The 26,947-nt window shown below is 55.2% G+C and overlaps 1 protein-coding gene across 1 annotated transcript in view; it reads right to left on the bottom strand.

Moving 5' to 3' along the window:
- Positions 1–26,947, bottom strand: part of LOC147701529 (ferritin heavy chain B-like) — a 33,405-nt gene that overhangs the window by 866 nt on the left and 5,592 nt on the right. The window contains exons 2-3 of the mRNA XM_086930210.1: positions 1,454–1,600; positions 421–546 (exon numbers count right to left, since the gene is read on the bottom strand). Of these exons, the coding sequence (XP_086786336.1) occupies positions 421–546; positions 1,454–1,600 (273 nt within the window). The remainder of the gene's footprint in view (positions 1–420; positions 547–1,453; positions 1,601–26,947) is intronic.

Genomic DNA, 26,947 nt, shown 5'->3' with positions numbered 1-26,947 from the left:
CATTCCTCCACACAAAGGAAAAAAATACATTTTTCTGGCCTTTGAGTGAATTATTAAGTGTCTCCCTTACTGGTGCAGCAGCCCTGGCATTGGTGCAATGGCTTATACTATATAAGGCCTTTTGTGTGGTGTCTTACCGGGAGAAAGAATCTGACAGCAATAAGCAGTAAATGGTTCCTGCTACAAGGAGATGGTGCCTACTTTCAGGGTCTAGCGTGTGACGGGGTCAGAAGAGTAGGGTGGAAGGAAGTTGGCCCTGGGAAGTGCTTTGAAGGGTCTTCAGGTCTCCCGACGACAATGCAGTGCTCAGTGTGGGGGGGGGGGGGGGGGGGGGGGAAGGAGGGGTGAGAAGTGCATTGCCTCACTCACACACTAACCAAGACCATAGTCCTAATGAAAAGCGGGCGCATGGATACTTACGTGCGGGTCAACTTTATCAGAGGCCACCTTGTGCAGGTCCAGTAGGGCCTGGTTGACGGTCTTCTCCAGCTGCAGGGCCGCCTGCATGGCCTCCAGGGTGTTGATCCACTCGTCACGGTCCGGTTTCTGTAAAAGTTGTAGAGTGAGTTAGTTTAGCTTGGTTGCCCACAAGCTGTGACTGAGCACACAGAGGAAATGGTGAGGAGGGATTCAGGTGAGGACTAGTTAGGGAAACAGGATTAGCACAAGGAGTGATGGCAGATCCCAAAAAGGCACAATCAGAAGACACTCCTGTGACCAGGCAGATCGCCCTGGATCTCTTGGTTCAGGTAGATTCCTTCTGTGCAGGTACAAAGTGCAATTGGGATTATATTAGGACAATAAAAGAAAGCAATACAAAGAATGCACCACATTGAAGATTCAATAGACGGAAGTCTATTTCATTTTGAAGTAAATTGACTATTTTTGTTGATGTTAAGGTAAAGAGTGAAGATTATGGTTGGGATATCGCTTAAGATCAGCTATAGGTTTAGAATTAACATGAAGATTAAAGTTAGATTTAGATTCAACGCAAAGGTTTCAGTTAAGGTACAGCACAAGTTGTCGGGGTTAGCATCAGGGTAAAGTTAGAATTCGATTAAGGGTTAGGTTTAAGGAACAGAATGGTGGAGTTGTAGTCCAAACCATAGAGTATCGAATATCAATGGCCACAATATCGTGACCAAAACACCAAAAACAAAAATATTAAGGTGGTAACTGCTAATAGGTAACTAGACATTTACTATTCTTAACTCTACATCCAGGTACATGGGAGCTATTTGTATCGTCAAGAAACACTTACATACTATAGCCAATCTATACATACTTAACTGTCAATATTTTGGTCACAATATTGTGGCCACTCAGTATTTTGGATCCATACCAGATAGTGCTAGGTGTATTGCTGAAGCACAGAACTAGGTTTACAGTTGGATGTAATTTGAGAGAATGAGCAATGATTTTGTATACCAATGCAGTCCTCCTATACACTCACCTTGATATCCTGCAGAACCACACGCCCCCCTCGCTTGTTCTGGTACTTCATGAACTTCTCGGCGTGCTCGCGCTCCTCGTGGCTCTGCTCCTTGAAGTACTTGGCCACGTGGCTCAGGGCCACATCGTCACGGTCAAAGAAGTAGGACTGAAGACAGAAAATCAGAGAGAAAGTCAGTAGCCAATCACAGCATCGATTGAGTGAATGGTCAGAGGGTGGCAGTCTCAAGGCAGTATCCTTGAAACCTGGAACATGTCTCATTCCTCAGGGTCAATATCTCCTGTTTTTGTTTAACTAAAATAGACTCTTATCGCTCCTCCTATTGGTTCAGTCCATTTGAACTCACTGGACTTGTGCCATTGAAACATTTAAAACAAATGAAAACCAGGAGTGTAAAAGTTACATCATTGTGAGGCGGAGTCCTATGGGGATCTTCAGTGCATTCACTGTGGCTACCCTTTTTAAGTTTCACGGAAAGTCCATACAAGAGCATTTTCTTTAGCACTTGCTATGTCATAATCTAAGTCTCTAAAGTGTATATTGCACCTAAAAATGGCCTAAATTAATGGCTTTGCATTCCGACTCTAATCTGCCCTTTGATCTACTACTGTATTCCTTCTCAGACTTTGGGGAGGGCTTAAAAGAATTCTGTTTGGCGCCTGGCCATATATTTCAGGCAACTCAATTGCCCCACAGTTATAAGCATGGATTTCAGTTTTTCAAAAATTGTAATATATTCTTAAGGTGTAATTATACCACTTCTTTCTGACGCTATCACAAGGAGGGAGGTACAAGCAGACAGTGATGGGAGTGCTGGTCCCAAACCATCATGGAGGCAGGGCAGGGCGACAGATTTGCTTCCTGCAGGGACATCTTAAGGATTTTGGGGGCCCTGGGCCAAACATATTTTGGGGGCCCCTGTTCAGAACAGCTTTGAATTTATGTTCCAATTTGAGCCCCTGTTTCTCACACAGTTTCCGCTTCCTCAGCTGCGTTAGCGATCAAGTTTGCATCATAGGCATTAGCCTATGTATTCCCAAAATAAACGGACGTGCGCAACTGATGATGGTGGGATTTAGTGTTTCCTGCCCTGCTACTAGGTTTTTAATACTTTTTAAATTGTATATGTATGGCTGAATTACTCTGTGCTTTTGAACAATTTCTCCTACCTACACGCACTTTCAGTATACTTGATTCTGCCTGCCTACACCTCCTTCGCTGCTCCGATTCCCATCTAGCTTTTACCCCAGTCCTGGTCTGCTGCGGCTGATACGCCGATTGTGCGGATAGCTGGGGCTACTGTCGGGCTTCTCACTTCCACCCAAGCAGTTCCCGCTTCCTCAGCTGCGTTAGCGATCCAGTTTGCATCATAGGCATGCGCCTATATATTCCCGATGCAAACGGACATGCACAGCTGACAGTGGTAGAATTTCGTGTTTCCTGCCCTCCTACTTAGTTTTTAATCCTTTTAAATTGTATATGTCTGGCTGAATTACTCTGTGCTTTTTAACAATTTCACCTAGCTACGCACACTTGCACTTTACTTGATTCTGCTTGCCTACACTTCCTTAGCCTCTCCGATTCGCATCTAACTTTCCTACAGTCCTGTTCCGCCGCGGATGATATGCCAATTTTGCAGATGGTTGGGGTACTGTCGGGCTCCTCACTTCTGCCCATGCAGTTTTTGCTTCCTCAGCTGCGTTAGTGATCCAGTTTGCATCATAGGCATTAGCCTTTAAAATCCCGATGCAAACGGACGCGCGCTCCGGGTGCGTGAAATGCAAGCCTGTCTGCGCTTGTCAGCATCCTGGAGGCGCCCGGCACCGGCCATGCTGTCCAGCTCCCCTACAGTGAGTTTCTTCTGCTGTTTTACAATAGGGAAAAACTGCTTAGCCTTGGGCGGTTACCATTATGTCAGTGTACAGCGGCTGATCCGTGCTTGGAGGTAGACTTTTGCTGCAATAAGTGGAACTGGTCTCTCCTCCAGCCCAGGAAACTCGCACTCAAGATCCTCCCATGCAACAATAATTGTAAAAACAAGAATAAAAAACAAGAGGACAGAAAACAGAAAATAAGAAAACAGAGGACTTAAAGGCCACCCTTTTAAATTGTTGCTCTTTGCAAAGGCATGAACCCCACATTTATGACCTACTTTTAAATGAACAGACAGATCTTTTATTTCTCACTGAGACCAGGCTGTCTGAAGCCTTCAACCCTACTTTCACCTTAGCCATCCCTACGGGTTATAAAATCCTTAGGAGGGACCAACCGAGTGGGAAGGGGGGCGGTGTTGCCATAATTTACCAAAAAAAAACTAGACTGCTCTCCCAAAAAATTGAGGGTGCAGAGTCCTTAGGCTTCCACTGTACCTTATCCCCCCATCATAGCATAGCTGTTTTTCTAATTTACAGACCTCTCGGTGCAATTGGAACTTTTATTACTACGCTTAATACAGCCTTAACCTCCCTGGCCTTAAAATACAACAACTGCCTTATTCTGGGAGATTTCAATATACATTTGGACAATGGAAAAGACCCTCAAACAATTTCTTTTTTGGAGACTCTGCAGGTGTGCAACATGTTTCCATCTATTTCTTCGGCCGCCCATGTGAAGGGCGATACCGTAGACCAATTCTTTCACAACTTTGACATATCAGTAATCCTACCTCTCTCCATTACCTGGTCTGACCACCTCCTATTAAAATTCATCATTCCCAACTCTGTCACAGCCCCTCGGGCTAACGCAGGGCAGAGGGCCCCTAATTACAGGACGTTCCATAAAATATCCATCCCGATGTTAGCAGACGCCCTCAGTCGTTCCTCACCGGAGATGCCTGGCTGCCCCGACTAGGAAACCCTCTCAATATATTCATGGCTTTGAACCAACATTGATGCTGTGGTACCTGTTGTTTCCCGCTGCTCAAAGAGGTCGGCCCCAGCAGCTCCATGGTTTAACAATTCCTTCAGATATAGCAAAAGAAACTGTCGAAAAATTGAACAAAATGGCATAAATCCTATCTACCTGAGAACAGGAAGGTGTATAAAGACACCTTAAAAGCTCATTACATTCTTGTGAAGGCAGCCAAGAAAAACTTCTTTCAAACCAAGATAGAAAATGCCCAAAATAAGAGTAAGGAAATCTTTAGCATAGTTAAATCCTTTACTGCCCCGAAAGCCGGCACAAAGGAAGGGCCATGCATGGAAGAATGGTCTAAGCAGGTAGCTCAATTCTTCCACAAAAATATCTCCGTGATCTAACAAGCCTTCACTAACATCTCAGAGGAAGAACTGACCTTCTACCTTGGTTCTAATAGAGAATTCCACCTCTTGGACCCTCCATCTTTACTAGCTTTCCCTGTGTTTCAGCTGGAAGAATCAATGACCCTTCTCCAAAGCATTAACTCTGGCTCTCGTACCGACCCATGTCCAGTGAGTATCCTGAACCTGTTAGCTCCCACCATAAACCCAACAGTAAACCAGCTCTTTAATGCTTCCTTCTCCTCAGGCAACATGCCAAAATTATCGAAGAATGCTAAGATTCTTTAACTGATAAAAAAGGCTAACATCAAACTGACGGACCCTGCCAACTAGAGGCCAATCTCCCTTTTTCCGGCCCTCTCCCAAGTATTAGAGAAGCATGTAAACAAGACCCTCCCAAAACACATTGAAGATGGGAAGCTCCTTCCTGAGTCACAATCCAGTTTTAGGGCTAACTACAGTAAGGAGTACGCTCTGCTGGAAGTGATTGAATTTCTCAAGGGTAAGCTGGACCAGGGAGGCACGGCTGTTCAGATACTGCTCGATCTGTTGACAGCCCTCAATATGGTCCCACATGAGAGGCATCTGGAGAGACTTGCTATCATCAGCCTGGGGGCACCATCTTAACATGGATGTCATCTTCCTTGGCAAATAGATCTCAGGACATTTGGCTCCCCGCATTTTGATTTCTGCCCATGAATGTAGGTGTCCATTAGGGCTCCATTCTCAGTCCTACCCTTTTTAATATATATCTATCCCCCTCACTTTTTTGGTAGAAGAAGAGGGCGCCACAATTGTTTGCTTTGCTGATGACGCTCAGCTGATTTTTACATGTGAAAAAGGAACCAATTTTGATGGGGCAATGATTATGTCTTGCCTCACAAATGTTTTTAACTGGCTTAAGATCAATCGGCTGAAGCGGAATACTGACAAAACTGAAGTAGTTTTCATTGGTAATCCAGAAATGCCTGACTAGAGCACCTGGTGGCCAAAAAAGATCTGCTGCTCCCGCCTGCGGAAAAGAAGAAAGTCAAAAACGTAGGAATTGTCATAGACAAGACACTGTCCATGCGTTTTCAAATCCAAAAATCTAACTGTCGCTTGCTTTGACATACTTCGGATGCGAAAAAAAATCCTGCCACTGTTACCGCTTGGGAGCAGAAAGATCGTGGTGCAGGCTCTGGTGACATCAAAGCTTGACTATGTCAACAGCTTGTACCTCGGTCTTCCAAAATACTGTACCCAGCGCGTACAAGTGGTACAAAAATGCAGCAGCCAGAGCCATCCTGAGACCTAAATCCAGATCTTGTATGATCCCCTATTTTTAAGTCTCTACACTGGATCCGCATAAAAGAACGGATCGACTTTGAAGAGGTGACAATCTTCTTTAAAGCTTTCCACAGCTTAGAAGCTGGCTACCTAAATAAGCACGTTAATTGCTACACAACAAATAGACCCCTAAGATGTTCCAATGTCAACCTGGCCATCGTGTCTAAAATATGCCCTGCCCGCAATGGAGGCAGATCCCTCGGCTTTCTAGGCGCAAGATTGTGGAATAGACTCCCTGAGTCTCTGAGACTAACCACAGACCAACTCTCTTTCCGGAAGAACTTAAAAACCTGACTTTTCAATAACTGATGGGTCTTTTATGCATGTTTTCCTCCCGCTGTCACACGGCAGGGCACTCTAGTTTGAGTAGGTGCGCGCTTTAATACACTATTTCATTTAATTTCAATAGTTCCCTGACTGTGCAAAGGAACACTCGTCTAAATTCTAAGGGCCTTATTTATGAGGCCTTGCTTCACTTTTATGCCGCCGGTGCGTCATTTTTTTCTGACGCACCGGCAGCGTAAAAAATGTGCCATGTTGCGCCCTAATTACAAAGTGACGCATCTAGGCAGATGCGTCACTTTGTAAACCCCTGCACCACATTACACCTGCACCAGGTATATTGTATGCAGGGTTGGTGTTTCCCCACAAAAAGCCTTGTAGAAGTGGCGCATTGAAATCAATGAGAACTCAGTGTGCCACTTCTAGGACCCCATTGAGTCAATATCTTACACTTGCCTCACAGTAGGCGTAAGACTGATGCAGGCCCTTTCATATGGGGCTGGTCCCATGTGAAAAGACACATTGCTGTAGTTGCGTCTATTTTCAGACACACCCCAGCACTGCATCAGTTTTGCGCCTACAGAAACGTCAGAAATACTGATGTAACTCCTTGCAACATGATGTGACATACAGTAAATATGACACATCTATCATGTTGCAAGGAGTGCGCACTAAGAAGTGAAGCATCCCTGTTTTCACACAGCAATGTATTACTTGTCATATATAGTGCCTTAATTGTGTTTACATGTAATATTAAGGGATAGTTATGTGTGTTTTTTTATTTTTTAACACTGCAGCAGCTCACCAATATTACAGCAAATAATCTCTGTGACGCCCTCCCATTTCTTATATGTTAGGCCTTGTTTGATCTTAAAGAAACTTTTTTATGTATATTGCATGAAACATAAACACAACATTTCTCTGCATCAGGTACATAAAAATACATTAACAGAAAACAGTATTTAAAACAATCTGTTCAGGAAATTTTCAAGGTCATTAGGGCAAAACTCTGAAGAACGGAGCTGACTCTGTCAGGGGGCCCTCAGAAAGGCTGGGGCCCTGGGCCAGAGCCCACTTTGCCCATGCATTAAAACGTCTCTGGCTTCCTGCACACCCCGGATGCAGTATAAGCACACCAGAGGCCTTTCCTCTCCGACTGTGGCACAGCAGACACAGAAGGACGGACCTAGAGCCCTCCAAGGCTACATCCTCCTCTCTCCATGGACGAAGCACGAAGTACAAGGCTGACGTGGACTTGCAGAAACGTAATTAAGGCAGTGGGAGTGCGGTGGGAGGAGGGGAGAGAAAAGTAAAACTAGAACTATAGATTCAAACTGTAACAATGAAGTAGCTGCTCCTGCCCAGGGCTGCAGTAATTACTCCACTGGGCCTAGATTGTCTCGAGCTTGACCCCCAGGGGAGTTTTGACTACTACCACATATCTCAAGTTTTTATCCTTTTGTCATTGTTGCAAACCCCACTTCCCCCCTACACGGTCAGAGCAATTAAGTTTGCAAGGTGCATGTGCGAGGTGCAGATCTAATCTAGGCACTCTTCTCAAAGTCAGCCAACAGCTGCACGAAACACAACCAGTGCACTCCTGCCTGTGTCAACAAGTCCCTTCAGTGCACACATCCCACCAACGTCATTTACACAGGAGCTGTGGGTGGTCAAAGCACCCCCCCCCCCCAAGCTACATGTCCCCCAGACCAGGGCCGGACTGGGAACTAAAACCGGCCCTGGCAAAGGGCTCGCCCCCCCCTTCCCCGCGGGGGTTTGGGGGTGCCGCCGAGCTCTTTGCCAGGGCCGGTTTTCTGCCGATTTTGTTACAGGGACAATTTTGCAGCTATGCTGCAAAAACGGCCCTGTAACAAAAACAGCCCCAGGGGCCCAAAACCGGCCCCCACCCGTGCGGCGCAACGGGGGATTGCCCGGTGCCCGTTACGGGCAGTCCGGGCCTGCCCCTGTCAAGTCTTTAAGTGGGATGAAAAAACTGGGGTGTCTCTCAAAAGGGTGTGGCCAATGTAATTAAGGGCGTGGCTTAAAACACATAAGCTAAAAATCTGTGCTGAGCATAGTGTGCAGCCGGACTTGTATTTTGCTGTTTCTGTCATGGACTCCACATATATCAATCAATCAGGAGTTTGTTAAAGCGCGACTACTCACCCGTAAGGGTCTCAAGGCGCTAGGGGTGGGGGGGGGGGGGGGTGGGGAGGTGCAGGTTCCATTCCATCAAGGAGGGGGTCTGTCGAAGAGCCAGGTTTTGAGGTTTCTTGCGAAGATGAGGAGCGATGTTGTCTGTCTGAGGTGGAGCGGAAGGGCGTTCCATGCTTTGGCCGCGAGGAAGGAGAAGGAGCGGCCTCCCGATCTGGTCTTTCTGGTGCGGGGGACCACGGCGTAGGAAAGCTGGGCTGATCGTAGGGTCCTTTGAGGTGCGTGGAATTTGAGTCGGCTGTTCAGGTATGCTGGTCCGGTGCCGTGGAGGGCCTTGTGTGCGTGGGTGAGCATCTTAAAGGTGATTCTCGCCTCGACGGGGAGCCAGTGGAGTGTGCGCAGGTGCTGGGAGATGTGGCAGTGTTTTGGTAGGTTGAGGACCAGTCTTGCGGCGGCAATCTGGATGTTCTGTAGCTTGCGGATGAGGTTTTTGTTTATTCCGGCGTAGAGTGCGTTGCCGTAGTCGAGTCTGCTGGTGACCAGGGCGTGAGTGACTGTCTTTCGGTGTTCGAGGGGGATCCATTTGAAGGTCTTACGAAGGAGGCGGAGGGTGTGGAAGCAGGAAGATGAGACAGAGTTGATCTGGCGGTCCATTTTGAGCTCGGAGTCCAGGATGATTCCCAGGTTGCGTGCGTGGTCTGTGGGGGTTGGCGGGTTTCCGAGGGCGGTGGGCCACCAGGTGTCGCTCCAGGCGTCGGGGTTTGGGCCCATGATGAGTACTTCTGTTTTGTTGGTGTTTAGTTGAAGGCAGCTGTTTTTCATCCATTTGGCGACGGCTTCCATGCCTTCTCGAAAGTTGCGTCTGGCGGTGTTGGGCTCGTTGGATAGGGAGAGGATGAGCTGGGTGTCGTCTGCATATGACACAATGTTGAGTCTGTAGGTTCTGACGATGGGGGCAAGTGGAGCCATGTAGACGTTGAAGAGCGTTGGGCTGAGGAAGGAGCCCTGGGGGACTCCGCAGGTGATCGGTGTGGGGTCCGAGAGGAAAGGGGGGAGTCTGACCCGCTGCGTCCTGCCGGAGAGGAAGGAGCAGATCCAGTCGAGGGCCTTGTCCTGGATTCCTGCATCGTAGAGTCTGTGTATTAGGGTGCGGTGGGAGACTGTGTCGAACGCCGCTGATAGGTCGAGGAGGATGAGGGCTACTGTTTCTCCTTTGTCCAGTAAGGTGCAGATGTCGTCTGTTGCGGCGAGGAGGGCGGTTTCCGTACTGTGGTTTTTTCTGAAGCCGGATTGGGAGGAGTCGAGGATGTTGTGTTCTTCAATGAATGTGGCGAGTTGGCTGTTGATGGCTTTCTCGATGACTTTCGCTGGGAACGGGAGCAGGGAGATGGGTCTGTAGTTCTTGAGGTCTGTGGGGTCCGCTGAGGGTTTCTTTAGGAGGGGGTTGACCTCGGCGTGTTTCCAGTCGTCGGGGAACGAGGCGGTCGCCAGGGAGCGGTTGATGGTTTGGCGGAGCATGGGTGCGATGGTGTTGGCGGCTCTGTTGAAGATGTGGTGGGGGCAAGGGTCCGTGGGGGCCCCTGAGTGGATTGACTTCATTGTCTTCAGTGTGTCTTCGGTGGTGAGGGCTGTCCAGTCATCAATCGCTGGTTTCCGGGTGTCGGGGTGGTTGGTGAGGGTTCAGTGTGTTGGTTGTCTTCGTCGAAGTTGTCGTAGATGCTCTTGATTTTGTGGTGGAAAAAGATGCTGAGTTTGTCGCAGAGGTCTTGTGAGGGAGGGATGCCGGTAGACTCGCTGGTGGGTTGGGCGAACTCCTTGATGATGCTGAAGAGTTCCTTGCTGTTGTGTGCGTGGGTGGAGATTCTGTCTTCAATCGCTTTTTTCCTCGTTTCTCTGATGAGTTGATGGTGGGCGTTGGTGGCGGCTCTGAAGTTGTTGTGGGCTTCTGTGGATTTGGTGTTTCTCCAGGCCTTTTCAATGCGGCGGCATGTGCGCCTGGACTCTCGAAGTTCGGTGGTAAACCATCTGGCTTTCTTGGCACGGGTATTGTTTTTCTTGAGGGGGGCTATGGTGTTGGTGCTGTCCGAGATCCATCTATGCAGGGTTCGGGCTGCGGTGTTGGGGTCGTCGTTTTCCGTGATGGTTGGGGTGGAGTTGTTGAGTGAGGAGGTGAGCTGGTCATCAGTGATTTTGGTCCAGTTTCTTTGTGGAAGCAGGTGCTGGTGTCTGGACGGTGGGTGTTCTGAAGGTGAAGTGGACGCAACGATGGTCGGTCCATGGGAGTTTGGTGGTGTGGCTGAAGGTGATGGAGTTTCCTGTAGTGAAGAGGGGGTCGAGGGTGTGTCCTGCTGAGTGCGTGGGCTCGGTCACGATCTGGCGGAGTCCAATGTTGTGGAGGTTGTCCAGGAGGGATGTGGTGTTGGGGTCCAGTTGATTGTCGAGGTGGAAGTTGAGGTCTCCCAGCAGGGTGTAGTTGGTGGATGCGATGGCCTGCAGGGAGATAATGTCTGTGATGGAGTTGGCGAAGGGTCCGCGGGGTGCAGGGGGTCGGTAGATGAGGGTTCCTCGGAGGGCGGCGGTGGGGCTGGCCAGTATCTTGAAGTGAAGGTGTTCCATCAGTTCTGTGGACTCGTCAGGGAGTGTGCTCAGGCGGAGGCTGGATTTGTGGACGATGGCGATTCCTCCTCCTGGGTGGATGGGGCGGTCCTTCCTGGAGATCTTGTATCCTTGGGGGATGGCGATGGCGATGTACGGTCCCGAGGTGGTGTTGGTCCAGGTTTCGGTGAAGAATGCTACGTCTGGGGTGGTGCGGTCGATGAGGTCCCAGATTTCTGTTGCGTGTTTGTGGAGGGATCGGACGTTGAGGAGGATGCATTGCAGGGTCTTCGGTTCGGCTGTGTTCTTGTGGGCGTGTTGTGCTGGATCCGTGTTCTTGGCGGTGCTGCAGGTGTGCCGGCAGCGGTGACAGCTGAAGGGTCCATGGGTGTCGGCTGGTGATGCTAGCTTGCAGTTGTTGTTGCAGCCTGGGTTGAGTGCGTGGAGTGCTGCTGGGTCGTAGCGTTGGCGGGGCGGAGGTCCAAGGTTCCTGGTGCGGGTTGCGGACGGGTCGCAGACGGGCGCAGACGTGCTTGCCTTTGACGCGCCTTCGGTGCACCAGCGGCGCGCCCGCAGTGGCCGCCATTAAGTAGGGGTCGGGGAGGGCTGGACAGCTGGGAGGCGGGGAGGGGAGCTGGATTGGGCCGGTCGTGCTGGGGGGGGAGGGGCCGCGAGGGCAGCAGCGGCAGGGAAAGGTAAAGGGAGGAAAGAAGGGATAAAGAAAAAAGGGAAAATAAGCAGAAATAAGGCACAAAAGAGCAGAGATGCAGAAAAGAGCAGAAAGGTGAAAGATAGAAAGGGTAAAAAAACGAGTGAAGGAGCAGAGGGAGAGAAAGGGAAAATGGGCAGAAATAAGGCACAAAAGAGCAGAGGTGCAGAAAGGTGAAAGATAGAAAGGGGAAAAAAACGAGTGAAGGAGCAGAGGGAGAGAAAGGGTGAATGGGCAGAAATAAGGCGCAAAAGAGCAGAGGTGCAGAAAAGTGAAAGATAGAAAGGGGAGAAAAACGAGTGAAGGAGCAGAAAGAAAGAAAGGAGACAGTGGTCCACTGGACCACCAGGGATGAGGCGCAGGAAAACCTGCGGGTGGAGGAGGGGTTCGATCACCAACACTGAAGAGTGCAGGGGCAGGGGCAGGGGCACCTCACTTAATGGTGGAGCTGCGAGGGTGGGAGAGCAATTTCACAGTGGTCTTGCTCGCCTGTCCCCGCAGTGGCTGCCATTAAGTAGGGGTCGGGGAGGGCTGGACAGCTGGGAGCTGGATTGGGCCGGTCGTGCTGGGGGGGGTGGGGGTTGGGGGGAGGGGCCGCAGCGGCGGGGAAAGGTAAAGGGAGGAAAGAAGGGATAAAGAAAAAAGGGACAATAAGCAGAAATAAGGCACAAAAGAGCAGAGATGCAGAAAAGAGCAGAAAGGTGAAAGATAGAAAGGGTAAAACAAGCATTGGAAATGCAATAGGGCTCGCATTAGGAAAGTTTGAGCTATTGGTCTTATAAATGATTTTTTTTTAATTTATGTGTTATTTTTTAAAATAGATAAAGTAATAGCTTTGTCAATTAGAATGCCAATAGTTATAACTTTCGCAAACACGTATAGCATTTGTAATGCAACATGTTGTGTATTTACCTGACTTAGATGTATTGATATTACAAATAACATGGGCAATGCCAATAGCTTAAACTTTGTAAATACATTTTGTGAAGATTATGTTCAGTGTTTTTTATTGTGACGAAAATCCAAGAACAGAAGTGAAATATTAACATTTTTTTGTGATTTGTAATAAAGCATGAAATCTTGAAAACAGCTTGAAACATTGAAAGAACATATTTGAACCAGTGATGCTGTGGTTGCGCTGAGTGATGCTGTAGTTGCGCTGAGTGATGCTGTGGTTGCACAGAGTGATGCTGTGGTTGCACAGAGTGATGCTGTGGTTGCACAGAGTGATGCTGTGGTTGCACAGAGTGATGCTGTGGTTGCACAGAGTGATGCTGTGGTTGCACAGAGTGATGCTGTGGTTGCACAGAGTGATGCTGTGGTTGCACAGAGTGATGCTGTGGTTGCACAGAGTGATGCTGTGGTTGCACAGAGTGATGCTGTGGTTGCACAGAGTGATGCTGTGGTTGCACAGAGTGATGCTGTGGTTGCACAGAGTGATGCTGTGGTTGCGCTGAGTGGTGTGTGCATCGGTGGAGGTTAGTGGCTGCATTGATGGAGCTGTGTGGTGGGTGCATTGGTGGAGCTTAGTTGGAGCATCGGTGGAGCTGTGTGGTGGGTGTATCGGTGGAGCTGGGTGGTGGGTGCATCTGTGGAGCTGTGTGGTGGGTGCATCGGTGGAGCTGTGTGGCGGGTGCTTCGGTGGAGCTGTGTGGCGGGTGCTTCGGTGGAGCTGTGTGGCGGGTGCTTCGGTGGAGCTGTGTGGTGGGTGCATTGGTGGAGCTGTGTCGGTGGAGCTGTGTGGTGGGTGCATCGGTGGAACTGGGTGGTGGGTGCATCGTTGTAGCTGTGTCGGTGGAGCTGTGTGGTGGCTGCATCCGTGGAGCTGTGTGGTGGGTGCATCCGTGGAGCTGTGTGGTGGGTGCATCAGTGGAGCTGTGTGGTGGGTGCATCAGTGGAGCTGTGTGGTGGGTGCATCGGTGGAGCTGTGTAGGCGGAGCTGTGTGGTGGGTGCATCAGTGGAGCTTAGTGGATGCATTGATGGAGCTGTGTGGTGGGTGCATCAGTGGAGCTGTGTGGTGGGTGCATCAGTGGAGCTGTGTGGTGGGTGCATCGGTGGAGCTGTGTGGTGGGTGCATCGGTGGAGCTGTGTAGGTGGAGCTGTGTGGTGGGTGCATCGGTGGAGCTGTGTGGTGGGTGCATTGGTGGAGCTGTGTCGGTGGAGCTGTGTGGTGGGTGCATCGGTGGAACTGGGTGGTGGGTGCATCGGTGGAACTGGGTGGTGGGTGCATCGTTGTAGCTGTGTCGGTGGAGCTGTGTGGTGGCTGCATCAGTGGAGCTGTGTGGTGGGTGCATCGGTGGAGCTGTGTAGGCGGAGCTGTGTGGTGGGTGCATCAGTGGAGCTTAGTGGATGCATTGATGGAGCTGTGTGGTGGGTGCATTGGTGGAGCTTAGTTGGACCATCGGTGGAGCTGTGTGGTGGGTGTATCGGTGGAGCTGTGTGGTGGGTGCCTCGGCGGAGCTGTGTGGTGGGTGCCTCGGCGGAGCTGGGTGGTGGGTGCTTCGGTGGAGCTGGGTGGTGGGTGCTTCGGTGGAGCTGGGTGGTGGGTGCTTCGGTGGAGCTGTGTCAGTGGAGCTGTGTGGTGGGTGCATTGGTGGAGCTGGGTGGTGGGTGCATCGGTGGAGCTGTGTGGTGGATGCCTTGGTGGAGCTGTGTGGTGGATGCCTTGGTGGAGCTGTGTGGTGAGTGCATCGGTGGAGCTGTGTGGTGGGTGCATTGGTGGAGCTGTGTCGGTGGAGCTGTGTCGGTGGAGCTGTGTGGTGGGTGCATCGGTGGAACTGGGTGGAACTGGGTGGTGGGTGCATCATTGTAGCTGTGTCGGTGGAGCTGTGTGGTGGCTGCCTCGGTGGAGCTGTGTGGTGGGTGCAAAAGTTGAGCTGTGTGGTGGGTGCATCAGTAGAGCTGTGTGGTGGGTGCATCAGTGGAGCTGTGTGGTGGGTGCATCGGTGGAGCTGTGTAGGTGGAGCTGTGTGGTGGGTGCATCGGTGGAGCTGTGTGGTGGGTGCATCGGTGGAGCTGTGTCGGTGGAGCTGTGTGGTGGGTGCATCGGTGGAACTGGGTGGTGGGTGCATCGTTGTAGCTGTGTCGGTGGAGCTGTGTGGTGGCTGCATCAGTGGAGCTGTGTGGTGGGTGCATCAGTGGAGCTGTGTGGTGGGTGCATCAGTGGAGCTGTGTGGTGGGTGCATCAGTGGAGCTGTGTGGTGGGTGCATCGGTGGAGCTGTGTGGTGGGTGCATCGGTGGAGCTGTGTGGTGGGTGCATCGGTGGAGCTGTGTGGTGGGTGCATCGGTGGAGCTGTGTGGTGGGTGCATCGGTGGAGCTGTGTGGTGGGTGCATCGGTGGAGCTGTGTGGTGGGTGCATCGGTGGAGCTGTGTGGTGGGTGCATCGGTGGAGCTGTGTGGTGGGTGCATCGGTGGAGCTGTGTGGTGGGTGCATCGGTGGAGCTGTGTGGTGGGTGCATCAGTGGAGCTGTGTGGTGGGTGCATCGGTGGAGCTGTGTGGTGGGTGCATCGGTGGAGCTGTGTGGTGGGTGCATCGGTGGAGCTGTGTGGTGGGTGCATCGGTGGAGCTGTGTGGTGGGTGCATCGGTGGAGCTGTGTGGTGGGTGCATCGGTGGAGCTGTGTGGTGGGTGCATCGGTGGAGCTGGGTGGTGGATGCTTCGGTGGAGCTGGGTGGTGGGTACTTCGGTGGAGCTGGGTGGTGGGTGCTTCGGTGAAGCTGTGTGGTGGGTGCCTCGGCGGAGCTGGGTGGTGGGTGCATCTGTGGAGCTGTGTGGTGGGTGCATCGGTGGAGCTGTGTGGTGGGTGCATCGGTGGAGCTGTGTGGTGGGTGCATCAGTGGAGCTGTGTGGTGGGTGCATCGGTGGAGCTGTGTAGGTGGAGCTGTGTGGTGGATGCATCGGTGGAGCTGTGTGGTGGGTGCATCGGTGGAGCTGTGTGGTGGGTGCATCGGTGGAGCTATGTAGGTGGAGCTGTGTGGTGGGTGCATCAGTGGAGCTGTGTGGTGGGTGCATCAGTGGAGCTGTGTGGTGGGTGCATCAGTGGAGCTGTGTGGTGGGTGCATCAGTGGAGCTGTGTGGTGGGTGCATCGGTGGAGCTGTGTAGGTGGAGCTGTGTGGTGGGTGCATCAGTGGAGCTGGGTGGTGGGTGCATCTGTGGAGCTGTGTAGGTGGAGCTGTGTGGTGGGTGCATCGGTGGAGCTGTGTGGTGGGTGCATCGGTGGAGCTGTGTGGTGGGTGCATCGGTGGAGCTGTGTGGTGGGTGCCTCGGCGGAGCTGTGTGGTGGGTGCCTCGGTGGAGCTGGGTGGTGGGTGCATCTGTGGAGCTGTGTAGGTGGAGCTGTGTGGTGGGTGCATCGGTGGAGCTGTGTGGTGGGTGCATCGGTGGAGCTGTGTGGTGGGTGCATCAGTGGAGCTGTGTGGTGGGTGCATCGGTGGAGCTGTGTAGGTGGAGCTGTGTGGTGGATGCATCGGTGGAGCTGTGTGGTGGGTGCATCGGTGGAGCTGTGTAGGTGGAGCTGTGTGGTGGGTGCATCAGTGGAGCTGTGTGGTGGGTGCATCAGTGGAGCTGTGTGGTGGGTGCATCAGTGGAGCTGTGTGGTGGGTGCATCGGTGGAGCTGTGTAGGTGGAGCTGTGTGGTGGGTGCATCAGTGGAGCTGGGTGGTGGGTGCATCTGTGGAGCTGTGTAGGTGGAGCTGTGTGGTGGGTGCATCGGTGGAGCTGTGTGGTGGGTGCATCGGTGGAGCTGTGTGGTGGGTGCATCGGTGGAGCTGTGTGGTGGGTGCATCGGTGGAGCTGTGTGGTGGGTGCATCGGTGGAGCTGTGTGGTGGGTGCATCGGTGGAGCTGTGTGGTGGGTGCATCGGTGGAGCTGGGTGGTGGGTGCATCGGTGGAGCTGGGTGGTGGGTGCATCAGTGGAGCTGTGTGGTGGGTGCATCAGTGGAGCTGTGTGGTGGGTGCATCGGTAGAGCTGTGTAGGTGGAGCTATGTAGTGGGTGCATCGGTGGAGCTGTGTGGTGGGTGCATCGGTGGAGCTGTGTGGTGGGTGCATCGGTGGAGCTGTGTGGTGGGTGCATCGGTGGAGCTGGGTGGTGGGTGCTTCGGTGGAGCTGGGTGGTGGGTGCTTCGGTGGAGCTGGGTGCTTCGGTGGAGCTGGGTGGTGGGTGCTTCGGTGGAGCTGTGTGGTGGGTGCCTCGGCGGAGCTGTGTGGTGGGTGCCTCGGCGGAGCTGTGTGGTGGGTGCATCAGTGGAGCTGTGTGGTGGGTGCATCGGTGGAGCTGTGTAGGTGGAGCTGTGTGGTGGGTGCATCGGTGGAGCTGTGTGGTGGGTGCATCGGTGGAGCTGTGTGGTGGGTGCCTCGGCAGAGCTGTGTGGTGGGTGCCTCGGCAGAGCTGTGTGGTGGGTGCCTCGGCAGAGCTGTGTGGTGGGTGCCTCGGCGGAGCTGTGTGGTGGGTGCCTCGGCGGAGCTGTGTGGTGGGTGCCTCTGTGGAGCTGTGTGGTGGGTGCTTCGGTGGAGCTGTGTGGTGGGTGCTTCGGTGGAGCTGTGTGGTGGGTGCTTCGGTGGAGCTGTGTGGGTGCTTCGGTGGAGCTGTGTCGGTGGAGCTGTGTGGTGGGTGCTTCGGTGGAGCTGTGTGGTGGGTGCTTCGGTGGAGCTGTGTGGTGGGTGCTTCGGTGGAGCTGTGTCGGTGGAGCTGTGTGGTGGGTGCATCGGTGGAGCTGGGTGGTGGGTGCATCGGTGGAGCTGTGTGGTGGGTGCATCGGTGGAGCTGTGTGGTGGGTGCATCGGTGGAGCTGTGTGGTGGGTGCATCGGTAGAGCTGTGTGGTGGGTGCATCGGTGGAGCTGTGTGGTGGGTGCTTCGGTGGAGCTGTGTGGTGGGTGCATCGGTGGAGCTGTGTGGTGGGTGCATCGGTGGAGCTGTGTAGTGGGTGCATCGGTGGAGCTCTGTGGTGGGTGCATCGGTGGAGCTCTGTGGTGGGTGCATCGGTGGAGCTGTGTAGGCGGAGCTGTGTGGTGGGTGCATCAGTGGAGCTTAGTGGATGCATTGATGGAGCTGTGTGGTGGGTGCATTGGTGGAGCTTAGTTGGACCATCGGTGGAGCTGTGTGGTGGGTGTATCGGTGGAGCTGTGTGGTGGGTGCCTCGGCGGAGCTGTGTGGTGGGTGCCTCGGCGGAGCTGGGTGGTGGGTGCATCTGTGGAGCTGTGTGGTGGGTGCTTCAGTGGAGCTGTGTGGTGGGTGCTTCGGTGGAGCTGTGTCGGTGGAGCTGTGTGGTGGGTGCATCGGTGGAGCTGGGTGGTGGGTGCATCGGTGGAGCTGTGTGGTGGATGCCTTGGTGGAGCTGTGTGGTGAGTGCATCGGTGGAGCTGTGTGGTGGGTGCATTGGTGGAGCTGTGTCCGCGGAGCTGTGTGGTGGGTGCATCGGTGGAACTGGGTGGTGGGTGCATCGGTGGAGCTGTGTGGTGGGTGCATCGGTGGAGCTGGGTGGTGGGTGCTTCGGTGGAGCTGGGTGGTGGGTGCTTCGGTGGAGCTGGGTGGTGGGTGCTTCGGTGGAGCTGTGTGGTGGGTGCCTCGGCGGAGCTGTGTGGTGGGTGCATCAGTGGAGCTGTGTGGTGGGTGCATCGGTGGAGCTGTGTAGGTGGAGCTGTGTGGTGGGTGCATCGGTGGAGCTGTGTGGTGGGTGCATCGGTGGAGCTGTGTGGTGGGTGCCTCGGCAGAGCTGTGTGGTGGGTGCCTCGGCAGAGCTGTGTGGTGGGTGCCTCGGCAGAGCTGTGTGGTGGGTGCCTCGGCGGAGCTGTGTGGTGGGTGCCTCGGCGGAGCTGTGTGGTGGGTGCCTCTGTGGAGCTGTGTGGTGGGTGCTTCGGTGGAGCTGTGTGGTGGGTGCTTCGGTGGAGCTGTGTGGTGGGTGCTTCGGTGGAGCTGTGTGGGTGCTTCGGTGGAGCTGTGTCGGTGGAGCTGTGTGGTGGGTGCTTCGGTGGAGCTGTGTGGTGGGTGCTTCGGTGGAGCTGTGTGGTGGGTGCTTCGGTGGAGCTGTGTCGGTGGAGCTGTGTGGTGGGTGCATCGGTGGAGCTGGGTGGTGGGTGCATCGGTGGAGCTGTGTGGTGGGTGCATCGGTGGAGCTGTGTGGTGGGTGCATCGGTGGAGCTGTGTGGTGGGTGCATCGGTAGAGCTGTGTGGTGGGTGCATCGGTGGAGCTGGGTGGTGGGTGCTTCGGTGGAGCTGTGTGGTGGGTGCATCGGTGGAGCTGTGTGGTGGGTGCATCGGTGGAGCTGTGTAGTGGGTGCATCGGTGGAGCTCTGTGGTGGGTGCATCGGTGGAGCTCTGTGGTGGGTGCATCGGTGGAGCTGTGTAGGCGGAGCTGTGTGGTGGGTGCATCAGTGGAGCTTAGTGGATGCATTGATGGAGCTGTGTGGTGGGTGCATTGGTGGAGCTTAGTTGGACCATCGGTGGAGCTGTGTGGTGGGTGTATCGGTGGAGCTGTGTGGTGGGTGCCTCGGCGGAGCTGTGTGGTGGGTGCCTCGGCGGAGCTGGGTGGTGGGTGCATCTGTGGAGCTGTGTGGTGGGTGCTTCAGTGGAGCTGTGTGGTGGGTGCTTCGGTGGAGCTGTGTCGGTGGAGCTGTGTGGTGGGTGCATCGGTGGAGCTGGGTGGTGGGTGCATCGGTGGAGCTGTGTGGTGGATGCCTTGGTGGAGCTGTGTGGTGAGTGCATCGGTGGAGCTGTGTGGTGGGTGCATTGGTGGAGCTGTGTCCGCGGAGCTGTGTGGTGGGTGCATCGGTGGAACTGGGTGGTGGGTGCATCGTTGTAGCTGTGTCGGTGGAGCTGTGTGGTGGCTGCCTCGGTGGAGCTGTGTGGTGGGTGCAAAAGTTGAGCTGTGTGGTAGGTGCATCAGTGGAGCTGGGTGGTGGGTGCATCGGTGGAGCTGTGTAGGTGCAGCTGTGTGGTGGGTGCATCAGTGGAGCTGTGTGGTGGGTGCATCAGTGGAGCTGTGTGGTGGGTGCATCAGTGGAGCTGTGTGGTGGGTGCATCGGTGGAGCTGTGTGGTGGGTGCATCGGTGGAGCTGTGTGGTGGGTGCATCGGTGGAGCTGTGTGGTGGGTGCATCGGTGGAGCTGTGTGGTGGGTGCATCGGTGGAGCTGTGTAGGTGGAGCTGGGTGGTGGGTGCATCGGTGGAGCTGTGTGGTGGATGCCTTGGTGGAGCTGTGTGGTGAGTGCATCGGCGGAGCTGTGTGGTGGGTGCATTGGTGGAGCTGTGTCGGTGGAGCTGTGTGGTGGGTGCATCGGTGGAACTGGGAGGTGGGTGCATCGTTGTAGCTGTGTCGGTGGAGCTGTGTGGTGGCTGCCTCGGTGGAGCTGTGTGGTGGGAGCATCAGTGGAGCTGTGTGGTGGGTGCAAAAGTTGAGCTGTGTGGTGGGTGCATCAGTGGAGCTGTGTGGTGGGTGCATCGGTGGAGCTGTGTGGTGGGTGCATCGGTGGAGCTGTGTGGTGGGTGCATCGGTGGAGCTGTGTGGTGGGTGCATCGGTGGAGCTGTGTGGTGGGTGCATCGGTGGAGCTGTGTGGTGGGTGCATCGGTGGAGCTGTGTAGGTGGAGCTGGGTGGTGGGTGCATCGGTGGAGCTGTGTGGTGGATGCCTTGGTGGAGCTGTGTGGTGAGTGCATCGGCGGAGCTGTGTGGTGGGTGCATTGGTGGAGCTGTGTCGGTGGAGCTGTGTGGTGGGTGCATCGGTGGAACTGGGAGGTGGGTGCATCGTTGTAGCTGTGTCGGTGGAGCTGTGTGGTGGCTGCCTCGGTGGAGCTGTGTGGTGGGAGCATCAGTGGAGCTGTGTGGTGGGTGCATCGGTGGAGCTGTGTGGTGGGTGCATCGGTGGAGCTGTGTGGTGGGTGCATCGGTGGAGCTGTGTGGTGGGTGCATCGGTGGAGCTGTGTGGTGGGTGCATCGGTGGAGCTGTGTAGGTGGAGCTGTGTGGTGGGTGCATCAGTGGAGCTGTGTGGTGGGTGCATCAGTGGAGCTGTGTGGTGGGTGCATCAGTGGAGCTGTGTGGTGGGTGCACCGGTGGAGCTGTGTAGGTGGAGCTGTGTGGTGGGTGCATCAGTGGAGCTGGGTGGTGGGTGCATCTGTGGAGCTGTGTAGGTGGAGCTGTGTGGTGGGTGCATCGGTGGAGCTGTGTGGTGGGTGCATCGGTGGAGCTGTGTGGTGGGTGCATCGGTGGAGCTGTGTGGTGGGTGCATCGGTGGAGCTGTGTGGTGGGTGCATCGGTGGAGCTGTGTGGTGGGTGCATCGGTGGAGCTGGGTGGTGGGTGCATCGGTGGAGCTGGGTGGTGGGTGCATCGGTGGAGCTGGGTGGTGGGTGCATCGGTGGAGCTGGGTGGTGGGTGCATCGGTGGAGCTGTGTGGTGGGTGCATCAGTGGAGCTGTGTGGTGGGTGCATCGGTAGAGCTGTGTAGGTGGAGCTATGTAGTGGGTGCATCGGTGGAGCTGTGTGGTGGGTGCATCGGTGGAGCTGTGTGGTGGGTGCATCGGTGGAGCTGTGTGGTGGGTGCATCGGTGGAGCTGGGTGGTGGGTGCTTCGGTGGAGCTGGGTGGTGGGTGCTTCGGTGGAGCTGGGTGGTGGGTGCTTCGGTGGAGCTGGGTGGTGGGTGCTTCGGTGGAGCTGTGTGGTGGGTGCCTCGGCGGAGCTGTGTGGTGGGTGCATCAGTGGAGCTGTGTGGTGGGTGCATCGGTGGAGCTGTGTAGGTGGAGCTGTGTGGTGGGTGCATCGGTGGAGCTGTGTGGTGGGTGCATCGGTGGAGCTGTGTGGTGGGTGCCTCGGCAGAGCTGTGTGGTGGGTGCCTCGGCAGAGCTGTGTGGTGGGTGCCTCGGCAGAGCTGTGTGGTGGGTGCCTCGGCGGAGCTGTGTGGTGGGTGCCTCGGCGGAGCTGTGTGGTGGGTGCCTCTGTGGAGCTGTGTGGTGGGTGCTTCGGTGGAGCTGTGTGGTGGGTGCTTCGGTGGAGCTGTGTGGTGGGTGCTTCGGTGGAGCTGTGTGGGTGCTTCGGTGGAGCTGTGTCGGTGGAGCTGTGTGGTGGGTGCTTCGGTGGAGCTGTGTGGTGGGTGCTTCGGTGGAGCTGTGTGGTGGGTGCTTCGGTGGAGCTGTGTCGGTGGAGCTGTGTGGTGGGTGCATCGGTGGAGCTGGGTGGTGGGTGCATCGGTGGAGCTGTGTGGTGGGTGCATCGGTGGAGCTGTGTGGTGGGTGCATCGGTGGAGCTGTGTGGTGGGTGCATCGGTAGAGCTGTGTGGTGGGTGCATCGGTGGAGCTGGGTGGTGGGTGCTTCGGTGGAGCTGTGTGGTGGGTGCATCGGTGGAGCTGTGTGGTGGGTGCATCGGTGGAGCTGTGTAGTGGGTGCATCGGTGGAGCTCTGTGGTGGGTGCATCGGTGGAGCTCTGTGGTGGGTGCATCGGTGGAGCTGTGTAGGCGGAGCTGTGTGGTGGGTGCATCAGTGGAGCTTAGTGGATGCATTGATGGAGCTGTGTGGTGGGTGCATTGGTGGAGCTTAGTTGGACCATCGGTGGAGCTGTGTGGTGGGTGTATCGGTGGAGCTGTGTGGTGGGTGCCTCGGCGGAGCTGTGTGGTGGGTGCCTCGGCGGAGCTGGGTGGTGGGTGCATCTGTGGAGCTGTGTGGTGGGTGCTTCGGTGGAGCTGTGTGGTGGGTGCTTCGGTGGAGCTGTGTCGGTGGAGCTGTGTGGTGGGTGCATCGGTGGAGCTGGGTGGTGGGTGCATCGGTGGAGCTGTGTGGTGGATGCCTTGGTGGAGCTGTGTGGTGAGTGCATCGGTGGAGCTGTGTGGTGGGTGCATTGGTGGAGCTGTGTCCGCGGAGCTGTGTGGTGGGTGCATCGGTGGAACTGGGTGGTGGGTGCATCGTTGTAGCTGTGTCGGTGGAGCTGTGTGGTGGCTGCCTCGGTGGAGCTGTGTGGTGGGTGCAAAAGTTGAGCTGTGTGGTGGGTGCATCAGTGGAGCTGTGTGGTGGGTGCATCAGTGGAGCTGTGTGGTGGGTGCATCGGTGGAGCTGTGTGGTGGGTGCATCGGTGGAGCTGTGTGGTGGGTGCATCGGTGGAGCTGTGTGGTGGGTGCATCGGTGGAGCTGTGTGGTGGGTGCATCGGTGGAGCTGTGTGGTGGGTGCATCGGTGGAGCTGTGTAGGTGGAGCTGGGTGGTGGGTGCATCGGTGGAGCTGTGTGGTGGATGCCTTGGTGGAGCTGTGTGGTGAGTGCATCGGCGGAGCTGTGTGGTGGGTGCATTGGTGGAGCTGTGTCGGTGGAGCTGTGTGGTGGGTGCATCGGTGGAACTGGGAGGTGGGTGCATCGTTGTAGCTGTGTCGGTGGAGCTGTGTGGTGGCTGCCTCGGTGGAGCTGTGTGGTGGGTGCAAAAGTTGAGCTGTGTGGTGGGTGCATCAGTGGAGCTGTGTGGTGGGTGCATCAGTGGAGCTGTGTGGTGGGTGCATCGGTGGAGCTGTGTGGTGGGTGCATCGGTGGAGCTGTGTGGTGGGTGCATCGGTGGAGCTGTGTGGTGGCTGCATCAGTGGAGCTGTGTGGTGGCTGCATCAGTGGAGCTGTGTGGTGGGTGCATCAGTGGAGCTGTGTGGTGGGTGCATCAGTGGAGCTGTGTGGTGGGTGCATCAGTGGAGCTGTGTGGTGGGTGCATCAGTGGAGCTGTGTGGTGGGTGCATCAGTGGAGCTGTGTGGTGGGTGCATCAGTGGAGCTGTGTGGTGGGTGCATCAGTGGAGCTGTGTGGTGGGTGCATCAGTGGAGCTGTGTGGTGGGTGCATCGGTGGAGCTGTGTGGTGGGTGCATCGGTGGAGCTGTGTGGTGGGTGCATCGGTGGAGCTGTGTGGTGGGTGCATCGGTGGAGCTGTGTGGTGGGTGCATCGGTGGAGCTGTGTGGTGGGTGCATCGGTGGAGCTGTATCGGTGGAGCTGTGTGGTGGGTGCCTCGGCGGAGCTGTGTGGTGGGTGCCTCGGTGGAGCTGGGGGGTGGGTGCCTCGGTGGAGCTGGGGGGTGGGTGCCTCGGTGGAGCTGTGTGGTGGGTGCTTCGGTGGAGCTGTGTGGTGGGTGCTTCGGTGGAGCTGTGTGGTGGGTGCTTCGGTGGAGCTGTGTGGTGGGTGCTTCGGCGGAGCTGTGTGGTGGGTGCCTCGGCGGAGCTGTGTGGTGGGTGCCTCGGTGGAGCTGTGTGGTGGGTGCCTCGGTGGAGCTGGGTGGTGGGTGCTTCGGTGGAGCTGTGTGGTGGGTGCTTCGGTGGAGCTGTGTCGGTGGAGCTGTGTGGTGGGTGCATCGGTGGAGCTGGGTGGTGGGTGCATCGGTGGAGCTGTGTGGTGGGTGCATTGGTGGAGCTGTGTCGGTGGAGCTGTGTGGTGGGTGAATTGGTGGAGCTGTGTCGGTGGAGCTGTGTGGTGGGTGAATTGGTGGAGCTGTGTGGTGGGTGCATCGGTGGAACTGGGTGGAACTGGGTGGTGGGTGCATCGTTGTAGCTGTGTCGGTGGAGCTGTGTGGTGGCTGCCTCGGTGGAGCTGTGTGGTGGGTGCATCGGTGGAGCTGTGTGGTGGGTGCATCGGTGGAGCTGTGTAGACGGAGCTGTGTGGTGGGTGCATCAGTGGAGCTTAGTGGATGCATTGATGGAGCTGTGTGGTGGGTGCATTGGTGGAGCTTAGTTGGACCATCGGTGGAGCTGTGTGGTGGGTGTATCGGTGGAGCTGTGTGGTGGGTGCCTCGGCGGAGCTGTGTGGTGGGTGCCTCGGCGGAGCTGTGTGGTGGGTGCCTCGGCGGAGCTGTGTGGTGGGTGCCTCGGTGGAGCTGGGTGGTGGGTGCATCTGTGGAGCTGTGTGGTGGGTGCTTCGGTGGAGCTGTGTGGTGGGTGCTTCGGTGGAGCTGTGTGGTGGGTGCTTCGGTGGAGCTGTGTCGGTGGAGCTGTGTGGTGGGTGCATCGGTGGAGCTGGGTGGTGGGTGCATCAGTGGAGCTGTGTGGTGGGTGCATCGGTGGAGCTGTGTGGTGGGTGCCTTGGTGGAGCTGTGTGGTGAGTGCATCGGTGGAGCTGTGTGGTGGGTGCATTGGTGGAGCTGTGTCGGTGGAGCTGTGTGGTGGGTGCATCGGTGGAGCTGGGTGGTGGGTGCATCGGTGGAGCTGTGTGGTGGGTGCCTTGGTGGAGCTGTGTGGTGGGTGCCTTGGTGGAGCTGTGTGGTGGGTGCATCAGTGGAGCTGTGTGGTGGGTGCATCGGTGGAGCTGTGTGGTGGGTGCATCGGTGGAGCTGTGTGGTGGGTGCATCGGTGGAGCTGTGTGGTGGGTGCATCGGTGGAGCTGTGTGGTGGGTGCATCGGTGGAGCTGTGTGGTGGGTGCATCGGTGGAGCTGTGTAGGTGGAGCTGTGTGGTGGGTGCATCGGTGGAGCTGTGTGGTGGGTGCATCGGTGGAGCTGTGTCGGTGGAGCTGTGTGGTGGGTGCATCAGTGGAGCTGGGTGGTGGGTGCATCGTTGGAACTGTGTCGGTGGAGGTGGGTGTATCGGTGGAGGGTGCATCGGTGGAGCTGTGTAGGTGGAGCTGTGTGGTCGGTGCATCAGTGGAGCTTAGTGGGTGCATTGATGGAGCTGTTTGGTGGGTGCATTTGGTGGAGCTTAGTTGGAGCATCGGTGGAGCTGTGTGGTGGGTGCCTTGGTGGAGCTGTGTGGTGGGTGCATCGGTGGAGCTGTGTGGTGGGTGCATCGGTGGAGCTGTGTGATGGGTGCATCGGTGGAGCTGTGTGATGGGTGCATCGGTGGAGCTGTGTCGGTGGAGCTGTGTGGTGGGTGCATCGGTGGAGCTGTGTGGTGGGTGCATCGGTGGAGCTGTGTGGTGGGTGCATCGGTGGAGCTGTGTAGGTGGAGCTGTGTGGTGGGTGCATCAGTGGAGCTTAGTGGGTGCATTGATGGAGCTGCGTGGTGGAGCATCGGTGGAGCTGTGTGGTGGGTGTATCGGTGGAGCTGTGTGGTGGGTGCCTCGGTGGAGCTGTGTGGTGGGTGCCTCGGCGGAGCTGGGTGGTGGGTGCCTCGGCGGAGCTGGGTGGTGGGTGCCTCGGCGGAGCTGGGTGGTGGGTGCATCTGTGGTGGTGGGTGCATCTGTGGAGCTGTGTGGTGCGTTTTAAGGCCTACTACAGTATGGATGGCGTGTGATTCCTACACCTTGTAATAATACGCATTTTTTATGTAACAACTCCTGTATACTGATTTACACACATATCATTCACTTTCTTTGTATAATGTGTGCGTGATCGAAAGTGTCCTGACACCATACACTGGTAGAAGTAGCGGTAAAAAAACAAATGAAAAGCATGAGATTACAGAGATGAGGGGCACTGTTGAAGGATAGAAGTGAGTTAATCCGTGGACAAGGAGGTCATAGGCGGTGCCAGCACTAAAGCCATTCTGCGTGTCAAGCAGTTTTCGCAGTAATACCGAGTGCAAAGGCTATTTCAACTTGATTTTTCAGAGTGAATGATTTTGTTATGGCAATTGATCGAAGCACCATTCCTCAAACGTGCAGTGACATGGACAGCAGCAGCTTGTTCATTTTTTAAGCACATCTCAAATATTCCATACTTGGCCATTCTGTGAAGTCAAATTAAAGGTTTCAAGTGAGGACGGAGCGCTGAATTGGTGTTAAAACTGGCGAGAAGAACATTGTTTGCAGGCAGGTTAGCCATAAGAGAATTACTTATGCCTCAGAATGCATACATAAGGTGATCTGAACTGATGAAAGTTGTAGAGTAAACATTTTTATGGCAGGGCGGTATTACAAAGAGGGAGCACACCATTTCAGAGAAGCACAGGTCACACGGCGGTACGAGAGTGGAAGTACATTTAAAAGGATGAACTTAAAGGAGACCACATAATTTAGAGGCAGGAAAAAAATACAGTGGAACAAGTTTCAAGAACTACAATCGTAGCAGGCAATGATTCGAAGGAGCACGGTTCGAAGAGCATACAGTGAAAAGGGGCAAAATGCTAGGACTGTAAAAGGAAAAAAAACACAATTGAGAGCACAAATTCAGGTGTGGTGCTTATCCAGAAGTAATGCCAAAGCAGCGGACGATAATAGTAATTAAGGGACGATGAGGAAATTCAGAAGTGCATCTGTCACATGACAACAGACTGAGCCCAGCAGTGGAACTGAAATC

Source organism: Lissotriton vulgaris, chromosome 7 (assembly GCF_964263255.1).
Source record: "Lissotriton vulgaris chromosome 7, aLisVul1.2, whole genome shotgun sequence".
Lineage (NCBI taxonomy): Eukaryota > Metazoa > Chordata > Amphibia > Caudata > Salamandridae > Lissotriton > Lissotriton vulgaris.
This window is presented reverse-complemented; position numbering and strand designations above follow the sequence as displayed.